A 15395-nucleotide genomic window follows, 5' to 3' on the forward strand; every position below is an offset into this window, starting at 1 on the left:
GCAGCCAATTGTGCCCGGTATATGTAGCCACTTGTGCACATCATATGCAGCCACTTGTGCCCATCATATGCAGCCACTTGTGCTCATCAAATACAGCCTTTTGTGCCCATCAAATGCAGCCTTTTGTGCCTATCACATGCATCCACTTGTGCCCATCAAATGCAGCCACTTGTGCCAATCAAATGCAGCCACTTGTGCCAATCAAATGCAGCCAGTGTGCCCATCATATTCAGCCACTTGTGCCCATCAAATGCAGCCACTTGTGCCCATCATATTCAGCCACTTGTGCCCATCATATTCAGCCACTTGTGCCCATCAAATGCAGCCACTTGTGCCCATCAAATGCAGCCACTTTTGCCCATTATATGCAGCCACTTTTGCCCATTATATGCAGCCACTTATGCCCATCAAATGCAGTCACTTATGCCCATCAAATGCAGCCACTTATGCCCATCAAATGCAGCCACTTATGCCCATCATATGCAGCCACGTGTGCCCATCATATGGAGCCACTTGTGCCCATCATATGCAGCCATTGTGCCCAAACGCAGCCACTTGTGCCTGTCAAATGCAGCCACTTATGCCCATCATATGCAGCCACTTGTGCCCAGTATATGTAGCCACTTGTGCACATCATATGCAGCCACTTGTGCCCATCATATGCAGCCACTTGTGCCCATCAAATGCAGCCTTTTGTGTCCATAAAATGCAGCCTTTTGTGCCCATCACATGCATCCACTTGTGCCTATCAAATGCAGCCACTTGTGCCAATCAAATTCAGCCAGTGTGCCCATCATATTCAGTCACTTGTGCCCATCATATTCAGTCACTTGTGCCCATCAAATGCAGCCACTTGTGCCCATCAAATGCAGCCACTTGTGCCCATCAAATGCAGCCACTTGTGCCCATCATATTCAGCCACTTGTGTCCATCATATTCAGCCACTTGTGCCCATCAAATGCAGCCACTTGTGCCCATCAAATGCAGCCATTGTGCCCAAACGCAGCCACTTGTGCCCATCAAATGCAGCCACTTGTGCCCATCAAATGCAGCCACTTTTGCCCATCATATGCAGCCACTGTGCCCATCATATGCAGCCACTGTGCCCATCATATGCAGCCACTGTGCCCATCAAATGCAGCCACTGTGCCCATCAAATGCAGCCACTTTTGCCCATCAAATGCAACCACTTTTGCCCATCAAATGCAACCACTTTTGCCCATCAAATGCAACCACTTTTGCCCATCAAATGCAACCACTTTTGCCCATCAAATGCAACCACTTTTGCCCATCATATGCAGCCACTGTGCCCATCATATGCAGCCACTGTGCCCATCATATGCAGCCACTGTGCCCATCAAATGCAACCACTTTTGCCCATCAAATGCAACCACTTTTGCCCATCAAATGCAACCACTTTTGCCCATCAAATGCAGCCACTTGTGCCCATCAAATGCAGCCACTTGTGCTCATCAAATGCAGCCACTTGTGCTCATCAAATGCAGCCACTTGTGCTCATCAAATGCAGCCACTTGTGCTCATCAAATGCAACCACTTTTGCCCATCAAATGCAACCACTTTTGCCCATCATATGCAGCCACTTGTGCCCATCATATGCAGCCACTTGTGCCCATCAAATGCAACCACTTGTGCCCATCATATGCAGCCACACACATGTAGCCACTTGTGCCCATCATATGTAGCCAGTGTGCCCATAAAATGCAGCCACTTGTGCCCATCATATTCAGCCACTTGTGCCCATCAAATGCAGCCACTTGTGCCCAGTATATGCAGCCACTTGTGCCCAGTATATGCAGCCACTTGTGCCCAGTATATGCAGCCACTTGTGCCCATCATATGCAGCCACTTGTTCCCCATCATATTCAGCCACTTGTGCCCATCAAATGCAGCCACTTGTGCCCATCAAATGCAGCCTCTTGTGCCAATCAAATGCAGCCACTTGTGCCCATCATATGCAGCCACTTGTGCCCATCATATGCAGCCACTGTGCCCATCAAATGCAGCCACTTATGCCCATCATATGCAGCCACGTGTGCCCATCATATGCAGCCACGTGTGCCCATCATATGCAGCCACTTGTGCCCATCATATGCAGCCATTGTGCCCAAACGCAGCCACTTGTGCCTGTCAAATGCAGCCACTTATGCCCATCATATGCAGCCACTTGTGCCCAGTATATGTAGCCACTTGTGCACATCATATGCAGCCACTTGTGCCCATCAAATGCAGCCTTTTGTGCCCATCAAATGCAGCCTTTTGTGCCCATCAAATGCAGCCTTTTATGCCCATCACATGCATCCACTTGTGCCCATCAAATGCAACCACTTGTGCCCATCAAATGCAGCCACTTGTGCCAATCAAATGCAGTCACTTGTGCCCATCATATTCAGTCACTTGTGCCCATCATATTCAGTCACTTGTGCCCATCAAATGCAGCCACTTGTGCCCATCAAATGCAGCCACTTGTGCCCATCATATTCAGCCACTTGTGCCCATCAAATGCAGCCACTTGTGCCCATCAAATGCAGCCACTTGTGCCCATCAAATGCAGCCACTTGTGCCCATCAAATGCAGCCACTTGTGCCCATCAAATGCAGCCACTTGTGCCCATCAAATGCAGCCATTGTGCCCAAACGCAGCCACTTGTGCCCATCAAATGCAGCCACTTGTGCCCATCAAATGCAGCCACTTTTGCCCATCATATGCAGCCAATGTGCCCATCAAATGCAGCCACTGTGCCCATCAAATGCAGCCACTTTTGCCCATCAAATGCAACCACTTTTGCCCATCAAATGCAACCACTTGTGCCCAGTATATGCAGCCACTTGTGCCCATCAAATGCAGCCACTTGTGCCCATCAAATGCAGCCACTTGTGCCCATCAAATGCAGCCACTTGTGCCCATCAAATGCAGCCACTTGTGCCCATCAAATGCAGCCACTTGTGCCCATCAAATGCAGCCACTTGTGCCCATCAAATGCAGCCACTTGTGCCCATCAAATGCAGCCACTTGTGCCCATCAAATGCAGCCACTTTTGCCCATCAAATGCAGCCACTTTTGCCCATCAAATGCAGCCACTTTTGCCCATCAAATGCAGCCACTTTTGCCCATCAAATGCAGCCACTTTTGCCCATCAAATGCAGCCACTTTTGCCCATCAAATGCAGCCACTTTTGCCCATCAAATGCAGCCACTTTTGCCCATCAAATGCAGCCACTTTTGCCCATCAAATGCAGCCACTTGTGCCCATCATATGCAGCCACTTGTGCCCATCATATGCAGCCACTTGTGCCTATCAAATGCAGCTACTTGTGCCTATCATATGCAGCCACACACATGCAGCCACTTGTGCCCATCATATGTAGCCAGTGTGCCCATCAAACACAGCCACTGTGCCCATCAAATGCAGCCACTTGTGCCCATCATATTCAGCCACTTGTGCCCAGTATATGCAGCCACTTGTGCCCAGTATATGCAGCCACTTGTGCCCAGTATATGCAGCCACTTGTGCCCAGTATATGCAGCCACTTGTGCCCATCATATGAAGCCACTTGTGCCCATCACATGCAGCCACTTGTTCCCCATCATATGCAGCCACTTGTGCTCATCAAATGCAGAAACTTGTGCCCATCAAATGAAGCCTCCTGATTGGCGGGGAGGGAGGTTAGTGGGAAAATAGTGAAAATTTATTTTCTATCGTCACACAATTGGGTGTGATCAGGGAGCACTCTCTGCGCCCTGAGCCCACCCTAATTTAAAGCCTATTAGAGCCTCTGGCTCTAATCAGGTGCTTCAAAAAGTACCACCCCCTCCCGCCCCGCCCTAGGAATCCATGCGTCCGGCGTCCTGAAAGGGGCCAGGTGCATGGATGCCCATCATATGCTGCCACTTGTGCCCATCAAATGAAACCACTTGTGCCCATCATATGCAGCCACTTGTGCCCATCAAACGCAGCCAGTGTGCCCATCAAACGCAGCCAGTGTGCCCATCAAACGCAGCCAGTGTGCCCATCAAACGCAGCCAGTGTGCCCATCAAACGCAGCCACTGTGCCCATCAAACGCAGCCACTGTGCCCATCAAACGCAGCCACTGTGCCCATCACATGCAGCCATTTGTGCCCATCAAATGCAGCCACTTGTGCCCATCAAATGCAGCTACTTGTGCCCATCATATGCAGCCACTTGTGCCCATCAAATATCAAATGCAGCCACTTGTGCCCATCATATGTAGCCAGTGTGCCCATCAAATGCAGCCACTTGTGCCCATCAAATGCAGCCACTTGTGCCCAGTATATGCAGCCACTTGTGCCCAATATATGCAGCCATTGTGCCCATCAAATGCAGCCACTTGTGCCGATCATATGCAGCCACTTGTGCTCATCAAATGAAGCCTCCTGATTGGCGGGGAAGGAGGTTAGTGTGAAAATAGCAAAAATTAATTTTCTATCATCACACAATTGGGTGGGATCAGAGCGCACCCTCTGCGCCCCGAGCCCACCCTAATTTGAAGCCTATTAGAGCCTCTGGCTCTAATCAGGTGCATTAAAATGTACCTCCCACCCCGCCCTAGGAATCCATGCATTCGGCGTCCTGAAAAGGGCCAGGCGCATGGATGGGGGGGGGGTGGCGCCCGGCCCGTGCCACCACTGATGGTAAACATGGAAAATATGAATCATTTCTGGTGTGAAACCACTACAACATCACAAATATTCATTTCCATTTTAATTTCCATATCAGTGATAGCATCGCTAAGAAATAGCCTGTAAAATATCCCATGAAAATGGAGTAGTCTGGATTGGCCTTTGATGTTTTTTTCTGCATTTGTTTGATTCATTTCTACCATCCATTTCAGTTAATACAAAACCCTTATCAGTCGCAAATGTATCAAATATCAGGTCTTAATAAAGCAATTTCTGCCTTTTCTCCTGGGTGAGCTAATGCTACTGTCTTCCACATGGTCTTCTACCATTGTGATATTTTATTGGCTGGCACTCCCTTTGCTCACTCACTCCTGATTGACTGTGAGGGTCTGAGTATATATACAGTATCTCACAAAAGTGAGTACACCCCTCACATTTTGGTAAATATTTAATTCTATCTTTTCATGTGACAACACTGAAGAAATGACACTTTGCGACAATGTAAAGTTGTGAGTGTACAGCTTGTATAACAGTGTAAATTTGCTGTCCCCTCAAAATAACTAAACACAGTCATTAATGTCTAAACCGCTGGCAACAAAAGTGGGTACACCCCTAAGTGAAAATGTCCAAATGAGGTACAATTAGCCATTTTCCCTCTCCGGTGTCATGTGACCCGTTAGTGTTACAAGGTCTCAGGTGTGAATAGGGAGCAGGTGTGTTAAATTTGGTGTCATCGCTCTCACTCTCTCATATTGGTCACTGGAAGTTCAACATGGCACCTCATAGCAAAGAACTCTCTGAGGATCTGAAAAAAAATAATTTTTCTCTACATAAAGATGGCCTAGGCAAACTGTCTCCTGCTACAGCCAAGTATTTCAAATTTTGACTCATCAGTCCAGAGCACCTGCTGCCATTTTTCTGCACTCCAGTTCATATGTTTTTGTGCATAGTTGAGTTACTTAGCCTTGTTTCCATGTCAGAGGTATGGCTTTCTGCCCACAATTTTTTCATGAAGCCAACTTCTGGCCATATATCTCCTGACAATAGGTGGGTGTACTTGGGTCCCAATTGTTTCTGCCTGTTCTGTGCTGGTGGCACTGCTGGACATCTTCTGATGTCAAAGGGAAGTAAGCATGACATGTCTTTCATCAGCTGCATTAAGTTTTCTTGGCCGACCACTGCATCTACGATCCTCAGTATTGCCCAATCAATTGCCACAATGCTGAGAAATACAGGCAGATAATTATACATCATGCCATACCATCAGGGAGGCATGTGGTTGGCTCCACATTTATTTTGCAGCAGGTTAGCGACCCCAAACATGCAACCAATGTCATTAATAACTATCTTTATTGTAAAGAAGAACAAGGATTCCTGGAAGTGATGGTTTAGCCCCCACAGAGCCCTGCTCTTAACATCATTGAGTCTGTCTGGAATTATGGGGTTACATCAAGAGGCAGAAGGATCTGAGGCAGCTGACAACCACAGAGGATCTGTGGTTAGTTCTCCAAGATGTTTGGAACAACCTACCTGCTGAGTTCCTTCAAAAACTCTGTGCACAAGCACTGTGTGTATCAAGAAGAATTAATGCTGGCTTGAAGTCAAAGGGTAGTCACACCAAATGTTGATTTGATTTTGATTTTTCTTCTATTCGCTCACTTTGCATTTTGTAAATTGATAAAAATAAACAAATACATTATTTTTTTTTTTTTAAAGCATTCAACAGTGATTTGTTGATCGTGAAGATGTAATAAAGAAACATTTATTTAATATGCAAAATGACCCATCTTTGCTGTTCTATATGGATTGTTATTTTTAAAGCAATTTGCATAGCACTTATAAACCCTTGACAGCATCACTTTCTGGTGACCTTATATGTGCATTGTTTTCCCAATAGGCATAGTCAAAATCAGAATGAGAAGATAACTATACAATCTGTGTCTGCTGATGGCAAAAACCTGACCCTAAGTAAGCCACTGGTGTACCGGCACTTAGGCATATCAGTCACTCTGCCCGATGGAACAGTCTTTGAAGCTAGAGCTGAAGTTGGCCTTCTTACAAGAAACATTCTGGTTAGAGGCTTTACCAATGCAGAATGGAGTGACACAATACCAGCTTGTCCAGATGGATTTGATACAGGTAATGTACTGTTTTCTATAGCATTTGCATATTACTATGCCTGTGCCTTAGATTTGTTAATAAAGTCCTCACTTTAGCAGCCACCAACCAACACTTTGCATTGCTGGTGGTTCTCAATTCCAGCTGTCATCAACAGTTCTGGTCCCCTCTGACAATCAAGAACTAATCACGTGATCACTAATTCAACTATGATAAAGTGATCACGTGCAAGCTAAAAGTTACAGTGGGATGGCGATGCCATTTTTTTAATAGTGTTGTTATGAGATACAATTACATGTACAATATTTAAAAAAGTATAATGTATATATAATTTATTTGGCAATAATAAAAATTGTTTAAGAAATACATTGTTTATACATTTTTGTGCATTTCTCAGCCTGTAATAAAAAAAATAGGGTTTTTACTAAAAACAGTCTTTTATGTTGTTAAAAAAAATATTTAGGTAGGCAATTTGTTTATATAAGAATGCTTACAATACTAAATTTGGCCTGGTCATCAATGATTTCTGGTCACAAAAAGTTTATCTAACTTGTTACTCACAAAAGTATTCAAACTTAGCTTTCCATAAAGTCCTAATGTCACCTAGAGATTATCGACACAGGTTTATAGTTTTCCACCTCTGGCTCCTCCCTCTTCCATCAGAAAAGGGTCAAGGTGCCCATGGAGGTAGAAGTGTCCATAGACTTGCTAATATGATATGACTACAGGGATTTATATTGTTATCAATGGTATGGGTTTTGAAACTGTGCATGTCCCACTTGTTCTTTACAATACCTTGTTGAACACACCTGAGAGTGTGCCATTTCTTGTTTCAGGTGAATTTGCTACACAAACATGTTTCCAGGGAAGGTTTGGAGAGACAATAGGAAGTGATCAGTTTGGCGGGTGTATAATGTTTCATGCACCAGAGCCTGGCAAGCTGCAGTCCATTGGAAGAATAGAATATGTGGAGGTAACTGTTATGTTCCTGAGATATTGGGGTTATGTGTACATTGCTACTCCTAGACTTAATAAGCTGTTAGCCCTTGGAGTGTGATTTTTTTTTTTTTTTTAATTCTGGAGTTCAGCTTCAGGTTCCACTTTTTTTTTAACTTTAAAAAGTTTTAGTTCTACTTTTAATATCAGTTTCAAGTATACTGATATTATCAGTAGCATAAGCATTTCAGAAGTGAAACATAAAACATAGTAACTATACTATATGTCTTTCAGGTTTTCCATGCAGGTCAAGCTTTCCGTTTGGGACGTTATCCTATCCACTGGCATTTAATGGGTGATGTCCAGTTTAAGTCATATGTACGGGGCTGTGGGATCCACCAGACCTACAACAGAGCAGTAACTATCCACAACACTCACCACCTTCTTGTTGAACACAATGTAATTTATGACATCATGGGAGGAGCCTTCTTCATTGAAGATGGCATAGAACATGGCAATGTGCTTCAGTACAACCTGGCAGTATTTGTCCAGCAAAGTACCAGTCTACTGAATGATGACATTACACCAGCAGGGTATTGGGTAACAAATCCCAATAACACCATTAGGCACAATGCAGCTGCTGGTGGCACACATTTTGGTTTTTGGTATAGAATGCACAACAACCCAGATGGTCCATCCTATGACCCGAACATTTGCCAGAAACGAGTGCCACTTGGTGAATTCTACAACAACACTGTTCATTCTCAAGGGTGGTTTGGCATCTGGATATTTCAAGAGTACTTTCCCATGGTGACAGGATCTTGCAGTTCTTCTACACCATCTCCTGCTGTTTTCAAATCATTGACCACATGGAACTGTCAGAAAGGGGCTGAATGGGTAAATGGAGGGGCTCTTCAGTTTCATAACTTCACCATGGTAAATAATGAAGATTCTGGCATAGAAACAAAGAGAGTTATTTCATCTTACGTTGGTGGATGGGGTGAGACTTATGGAGCTGTCCTTAAGAATTCCATCATTGTGGGCCATCTGGATGAATTAGGACTTGGCTCTAGTTATTGCACAGCTAGGGGCATAACTCTGCCATTCGATGAAGGACTGACAGTATCATCAGTCAAGTTTATGAATTTTGACAGACCAAACTGTGCAGCAATTGCAGTGACATCAATTGCTGGATTGTGTAGTGACAGGTGTGGAGGATGGAGTGCAAGGTTTAATGGAATACAATATTTCAATGTGCCTAACAAGGCTGGATTCCGGTGGGAACATGAAGTTGTTTTAACTGATATGGATGGAACTCTTACAGGTAAAAATGTTTTCTTTTAAAATTGGGTTAGTGCTAATGATTATTATCTAGAGACATGCCCAAAACCCAAAGAAGGTATTGTAAATGCTACAGCATACAAAGACATTTTACACAATTTATGACAACAGTTTAGGAAAGGCCATTTTAATATGGAGCCCCCCCCCCCCCCCACCCCCATTTGCCACTATCAAAGCCTCCACTCTTTTGGGAAGGCTTTGCACAAGATTTTATAGTGTGTGCCTATTTAGCTGAAATAGTTGGCTAGTGACTTTCCACACCAAAGTTTCCAAACAATGTCTTTATGGAACTGGCTTTGTGCACTGGGATGTAGTCATGCTGGAACTTAAAGATGATATGGTCTGGCACTTGCAATTCCACTATACAACAAAGTAAATAAATTCCCTTCAGTGACACAATGCACATACAACTATACTACAATGCACTGCCCTCAGTTAGGTCCTTAACTAAATAAAGTGTATGTATTAGTAAAGTGCATAAATCAATAACACACAATATTTCAACTATAACAGTAACTGTGTAATATAGTGTATAAATATTGTAAACAATATAAATTATGTGTAAAAGTCAGCAACACAAGTCTCTGTGTGATATACATATATCCAATAAGCAGTGTTGAGATTCAGTGTTCATATTAGTGTTCTTTAAATAAGTGGTGCCACAGACTGTTCTTCTACTGATGATGCTGATTTTCTTACCTACATGTCAGTGTTTATGTTTTTTATTTCAATAAATTACCGTTTGATTTTACACTATGGGAGCCCTCCCTTTCTTTCTTCCTATGATGACAACACTATGCTGAGGGCTGAGCCCTTTTCTGTGGACCCATCCATCTCCATCATAGTCCCTGACGTCCTTTCCAGTTTCCATCTTCGCTCCTGAGAGTTCCGGACTAGCAGGATCTCAAAGCCCATCTAGACCCTCTGTAACGGGGGGTCATGGGGTTCTGGTAAGCGGCCAGGCTCTTACTTTTGGTGGTGGACCCACACATCTACGGTTCCATGCGGTTGAAAGACCCGGGATTGTCAATAACTGTTTTGGGTTTTTTTTCATATGGACTATTCCTTTAACCATTCACATCCATTTCCTAATTTACATTTATTACACATGGATTCAATTTGAAATTTGTTTGCACTAATTATGATATATTATTGCACTGATTGTTTATGTATCCACTAAATATCTGTTGTATCTAGACTTTTCTGGTGCGGCACTTCTTAGCCACACATCCACTAATTTGTTTAGCGCGAGTCACCAATATTTCTTACTTATGTTGTGTGTTTGTGTCACCTTTAGGACATCGCAGCTTTATTTACTTCATTTTATATACTTTTGAAGCGCAATTATTTTTTCCTTTTTTCCTTTTTTCCCCTCTTTAAAAAAGTGCCTTGTGCCCAGAGTTAGAAAATCCAATATGTTCACTTATTATGACTGATATGTGCTCCCCTCGTGGACACCCCACTCATCAGATCTCCATGACCCCCTGTAAATGTGTCTTAAGAGATATAAGAGTGTATCTTCCCTCCAGCAGCTTTATCCAGATTCGCTCCCCAAGACCACTTCTTCTTAAACTTTCCTCCAGTTTGTATATGCAAAGGGAAAAAACAGGAGGCAGCCTCCAATAGTTTAATTCTACATTTATTGGCAATTTAAAACAGTTAAAATACACTTACTCCATAAAGTGCCTGTATATACACAAGCTACAGTGCATGAAATCCACTTCCTGGAGCCACCTGCTCTCCACAGACTGGAAATATGAAAGCGGAAGTGACGTAGTAAGCCTGCCCAACTAGTTTTGTCACAATGATGTCGTCAGGAACGGCCTTGGAAGCTTGGTCCTGGGTAACAAATCTTGATAAAGCTGCTCCCATACACTCATAAAGCACTTAAGAACCATTTACAGGGGATCATGGAGATCTGGTGAGTGTAATGTTCACAAGGGGAGCAAATATCAGTCACAAATAGTGAACATATTGAATTTTCTACCTTTGGGCACAAGGCAATTTAGAGCACTTTATGAACACTGAATTTGAACACTGTTTATTGGATATATGTACCTCACACTGAGACTTGTGTTGCTGACTTTTGCACAAAATTTAATTTGTTTACAATATCTATGCACTATATTGCACGGCAATTGTTTTTGTTGAAATATTGTGTGTTATTTTTACTGAAAAACAGTCATGGGACTCTGCTTTTTTCCACATGGGATCACTGTTTCAGCCAGCTCCCATCATCAGACTGGATAGATGTCAACTCGGGTTTGTAGTGAGGGAGGCAGAACAGCTGTGAATTGTAAAGTCTCTGAGGAAAGATTGGAAAGCAAAATCTAATAGGATAGGTAGGGGACATAAGCCTGTTCAAGGCCGCTGTACCCAAACAACAAGTAGAACAAAAAGTACTACCATAAAGACATCACAAAACGGTCATTGAATTACCCGTGTAGCATACGAGAAGAGTTTCAGGGTAGTAGAACGTCAACGAGGCCAGGAGCGATTGTTTGATCCTGAGAATTTGAGGTGCTTTGGGGAGTCCTTCCATGGGCTGTGTTGATCCAATGGGCGAGGGACCAGAGATGACCTGGAGGGAGGAATCGGTTGGCTTCCTGGGTGTAGAGCGTATATATATTTCAGCCTCTGATGGGTCGCGAAAAGTGAGCTGATCTCTGTTGGGAGCTTTGAGGCGGAGGATGGTGGCCAGTGTAAATTTAACTTGTTGTTGGTGAAGCTCCGTGCAAACATGTTGAAAAGCTTTCCTTTTCTTGGAGACTTTGAGGGAGTAGTCGGCAAAAATCTGAATTTTGACTCCGTCAATTTGTAGAGATCTGGATTGTCTGTATTTTTGTAAAATAGCAGCTTTGTCTGCATTGTTCAGATACTTAGTGATAATTGGATGGGGGGAGGTACGGTCAGTGGTGTAGGACCCCATGCGATGGGCCTGTTCTACTGTACAAGGACCTGGTAGGCCTAATGCTTCAGGTATACGCCGAGAACATAATTCTGAAATGGCTGACGTTTGCAGAGATTCTGGGACCCCCACAAAACGCTGATTACTGCATCTTGACCTATTCTCCAGGTCTTCCAGTTTCTGGATAATATATTTGTCTTGTCCTGCGCCTGTTCAGTGATTTGAGCTTGGTATAATTCATCCCCTATGGAGGAGATCCGTTGCTCTGCCTCATTAAGCTGTAAGGCATGTTCCCCTAGCTATTTTTTATGAGCAGCATCCCCACATTGACAGCTTTCTCCACTGAAGTTGAGATAGTGGGGGAAAGAAGGGCTGCTATGGCCTGAGCTATTCTCTCTGTGCAGCTGTCATCATGTTGCAGGGAGGGAGGGTTGGAGGCAGCATTCACCTCCATGTCAGGCGCCTGCGCCATGCCAGAGAGAGGAACCGAGTCCGTGGTATCCGGCAGGCGCTGGGACGGTTGGGATCGCGGACCGCTTTTGTCAAAGAAGGGATCCATAACTGTGAGGCAGGGATCCCAGGGTTTCTGCAGGCAGTGGTGGCTGACCAGGCGGGCTTTACAAGCTGAATTATGGGGTGATCCGTGGGAGCTGATGCAGAGTACAGCTACTCCATGCTGCGCCTGCGCCGGAACCAGACGTCATTGTGTGTTATTGATTTATGCACTTTACTGATATTTGCACTTTATTTAGTTAAGAACGTAACTGAGAGGGGTACATTATAGTTCATGTGTATGGTGTGTATGGTGACACTGAAGGGAATTTATTTACTTTGATGTATAGGGGAATCTCAAGCGCCACACCATATTGCCTTTTTTTACCTTGGTTGTAACCTCTTTATAGGATATAATCATGTGGGGGCAGCTGCACTTGGCAATAGACCCATAGTGTGGAGATGTGAATTGATTGGCATATTAACAAGGATGTTCAACAAGCTTACAGTATATAGGTGTGCTGATCAGGTGTTTACAAACTTTTGGCCATATATTGTAATTGGGGATGAATGCTCAGATACATCATCAGCCTCTCCAGGGTGATTCCCTTGATTTCAAGTGTGCATAAGCCTGTGCTGGAATCATCAAGGTTGATACATCTGCTCAAAGCTTCTCTTACCTATTTCCTACAGTGAGTAGGTACTCTGAATTTCTGCATCCACCAGCCCATCCTAGCATTTTCAGGGAAAAAAATTAAGGAATAATGTTTTTTCTTACAATTTTGAAATTATGAAATATGTTTTTCTTCATATAGGAAAAACAGGAGCAAAGGTGGTACCAGCAAGTGGGCTGCTTGACCCATCACAGTGTAGCCAACGTAGTGATTGGAGTGCTGGTTTCCCTGGTTTTGTCTGTAACTCTACTGTCAGTTTCCACCGACTGGCATTCAATAACCCATCTCCATCCTCTCTTCTCTGGAAAGATGTCATCATTTCCAACTCCTTTGGTAAGTTTTCTGCATTATAGGCTTTGCACAAGACTCCTAGTAAACTCCAAGTAAACACATAACAATGTTCCTGATAGTTGTGTGTTCTAAGATAAAGCTTCCTTTTTAGTACTTTGTAATGTTTTTCCTTTTCTTTTCCTTTTTTGTCATTTCTTTTACTTTTCATCTTCCTATCCTTTTCTACTTATGTTTCTTCTGTTTTGATTCATTTGATTACTTAATTTTCCTTTTCATTGTCTTTCCTACTTCCTTTTCTTTTACTTTCCTTTTTTACTTTTTCATGCTCATTTTTTTTTCCTTTTCCACTTCCTTTCCTGTTTCTTTTACTTCCTTTTCCTTTTTAGTTACTGCCCCCCCACACACACACACACACACACTTTTAATACTCTTTTCACCAGATTTCAAGGGTTTTTTTTACCCCTAATATGTTTATGTTCAATCTAGGTCTCTCTGTCGTTCCCTGCTTACCTAAACGTTTAACTCACCCAGATGGATGGATGGCCTTACTGCCTAATGCTAAATCCTTTAACTGGTATTTTAGAAATGTGGATTTCATCACAAATATTTCATACACTTCCACTTTCTATGGATTTAAGGTAAATTAATACATTTATTTATCAGATGATTTTTCAGATCAATAAAGTTATGATGAGAAATTTAAGGCTTCATTCATACTAGCCTCCCTCATTTGTTAAAACAGGATATCTGGGAAGTATAAAAAAAAAACTTATGCTCCTCCAAACCCCAAATTTTTCCTGCATTTACATGTACCTTTTAGGAGCGTTCAGAGTATCTAATCTGACCTTGGATGCACAAAATTCTATTTCTCTACATACAGCTAAACTGAATGTACCTAAACACACAGGGGGTCATTTACTATAGCGCCACAAAATTCTCCTGCAGTACCAAAAAATAACTCTCAAAAAAGGCCAGGAAGACTTCAACTCTCAGAAAGTCAGCGCTAATGCAAATGGAAAGCAGCGCTATTGCGGCAATAATGTCTGTCAGATTACATATGCTGGAATAGTGGAAGTCAATGGGGCTCGAACCTGCAAAATCCAAAGTTCTCACTGAAGGCTTATATGTAGGGATGAGCTTCGTGTTCGAGTCGAACCCATGTTCGACTCGAACATCGGCTGTTCGATCGTTCGTCGAATTGCGAACGATATGGGCCGTTCGCGCCAAATTCGTGTGGCGCGTCACGGCCCATAATTCACTGCGGCATCACAGTGCATTGCTTGCTGATGATTGGCCAAGCATGCACTATGACCCGCATGCTTGGCCAATCACAGCGCCGCCTTAACAGAGAGCCGTAATTGGCCAAAGCCAAGGAGGCTTTGGCCAATTATGGCTCAGGGGATTTAGTACACGCCCCACACTATATAAGGCCGCCTGCACGGCGGCCCTGTGCAGTGTGTTCCGGTGTGCTGAGAAATAGAGAGAGAGAGAGAAACAGTGTCATTTCATTTGAGTTAGCTAGATTAGGCAGGACAGTCAGTCAGTTAGCTGCACTTAAAGTGTATTGTGTATATATATGCATCCCAGGTGTTGCATATATATATATATATATATATATATATATATATATATATATATACACTGTATTCAGTTTAGCTAGATCCGTTCCTGTTATTTTCTAGACTATTTACATTTAGTGCAGTGCGTCCTGCTCACAGTGTTCAGCTAGATCCGTTCCTGTTATATTCCTACTGACAGGCAGGCTTGTCTTGTTACAGTATTTTGAAGAAAATGACTGGTGTTCTTTTGATCCTATTAGTACCACAGTCAGGCAGCTAGACTATTTACATTTAGTGCAGTGCGTCATGCTCACAGTGTTCAGCTAGATCCGTTCCTGTTCTCTTCTTACTGACAGGCAGGCTTGTCTTGTTACAGTAAATACAGCTACCTGAAGAAAATTGCTGGTGTTCTTTTGA

At 43.4% G+C, this 15395-nt stretch overlaps 1 protein-coding gene across 1 annotated transcript in view; it reads left to right on the top strand.

The window, feature by feature from the left end:
* The window catches only part of LOC141146079 (fibrocystin-L-like), a 491542-nt gene that overhangs the window by 337730 nt on the left and 138417 nt on the right, over positions 1–15395 (top strand). Inside the window, exons 50-54 of the mRNA XM_073632839.1 lie at positions 6557–6798; positions 7614–7750; positions 8008–9037; positions 13270–13461; positions 13906–14057. Of these exons, the coding sequence (XP_073488940.1) occupies positions 6557–6798; positions 7614–7750; positions 8008–9037; positions 13270–13461; positions 13906–14057 (1753 nt within the window). The remainder of the gene's footprint in view (positions 1–6556; positions 6799–7613; positions 7751–8007; positions 9038–13269; positions 13462–13905; positions 14058–15395) is intronic.

Source organism: Aquarana catesbeiana, linkage group LG05 (genome assembly GCF_042186555.1).
Source record: "Aquarana catesbeiana isolate 2022-GZ linkage group LG05, ASM4218655v1, whole genome shotgun sequence".
NCBI lineage: Eukaryota > Metazoa > Chordata > Amphibia > Anura > Ranidae > Aquarana > Aquarana catesbeiana.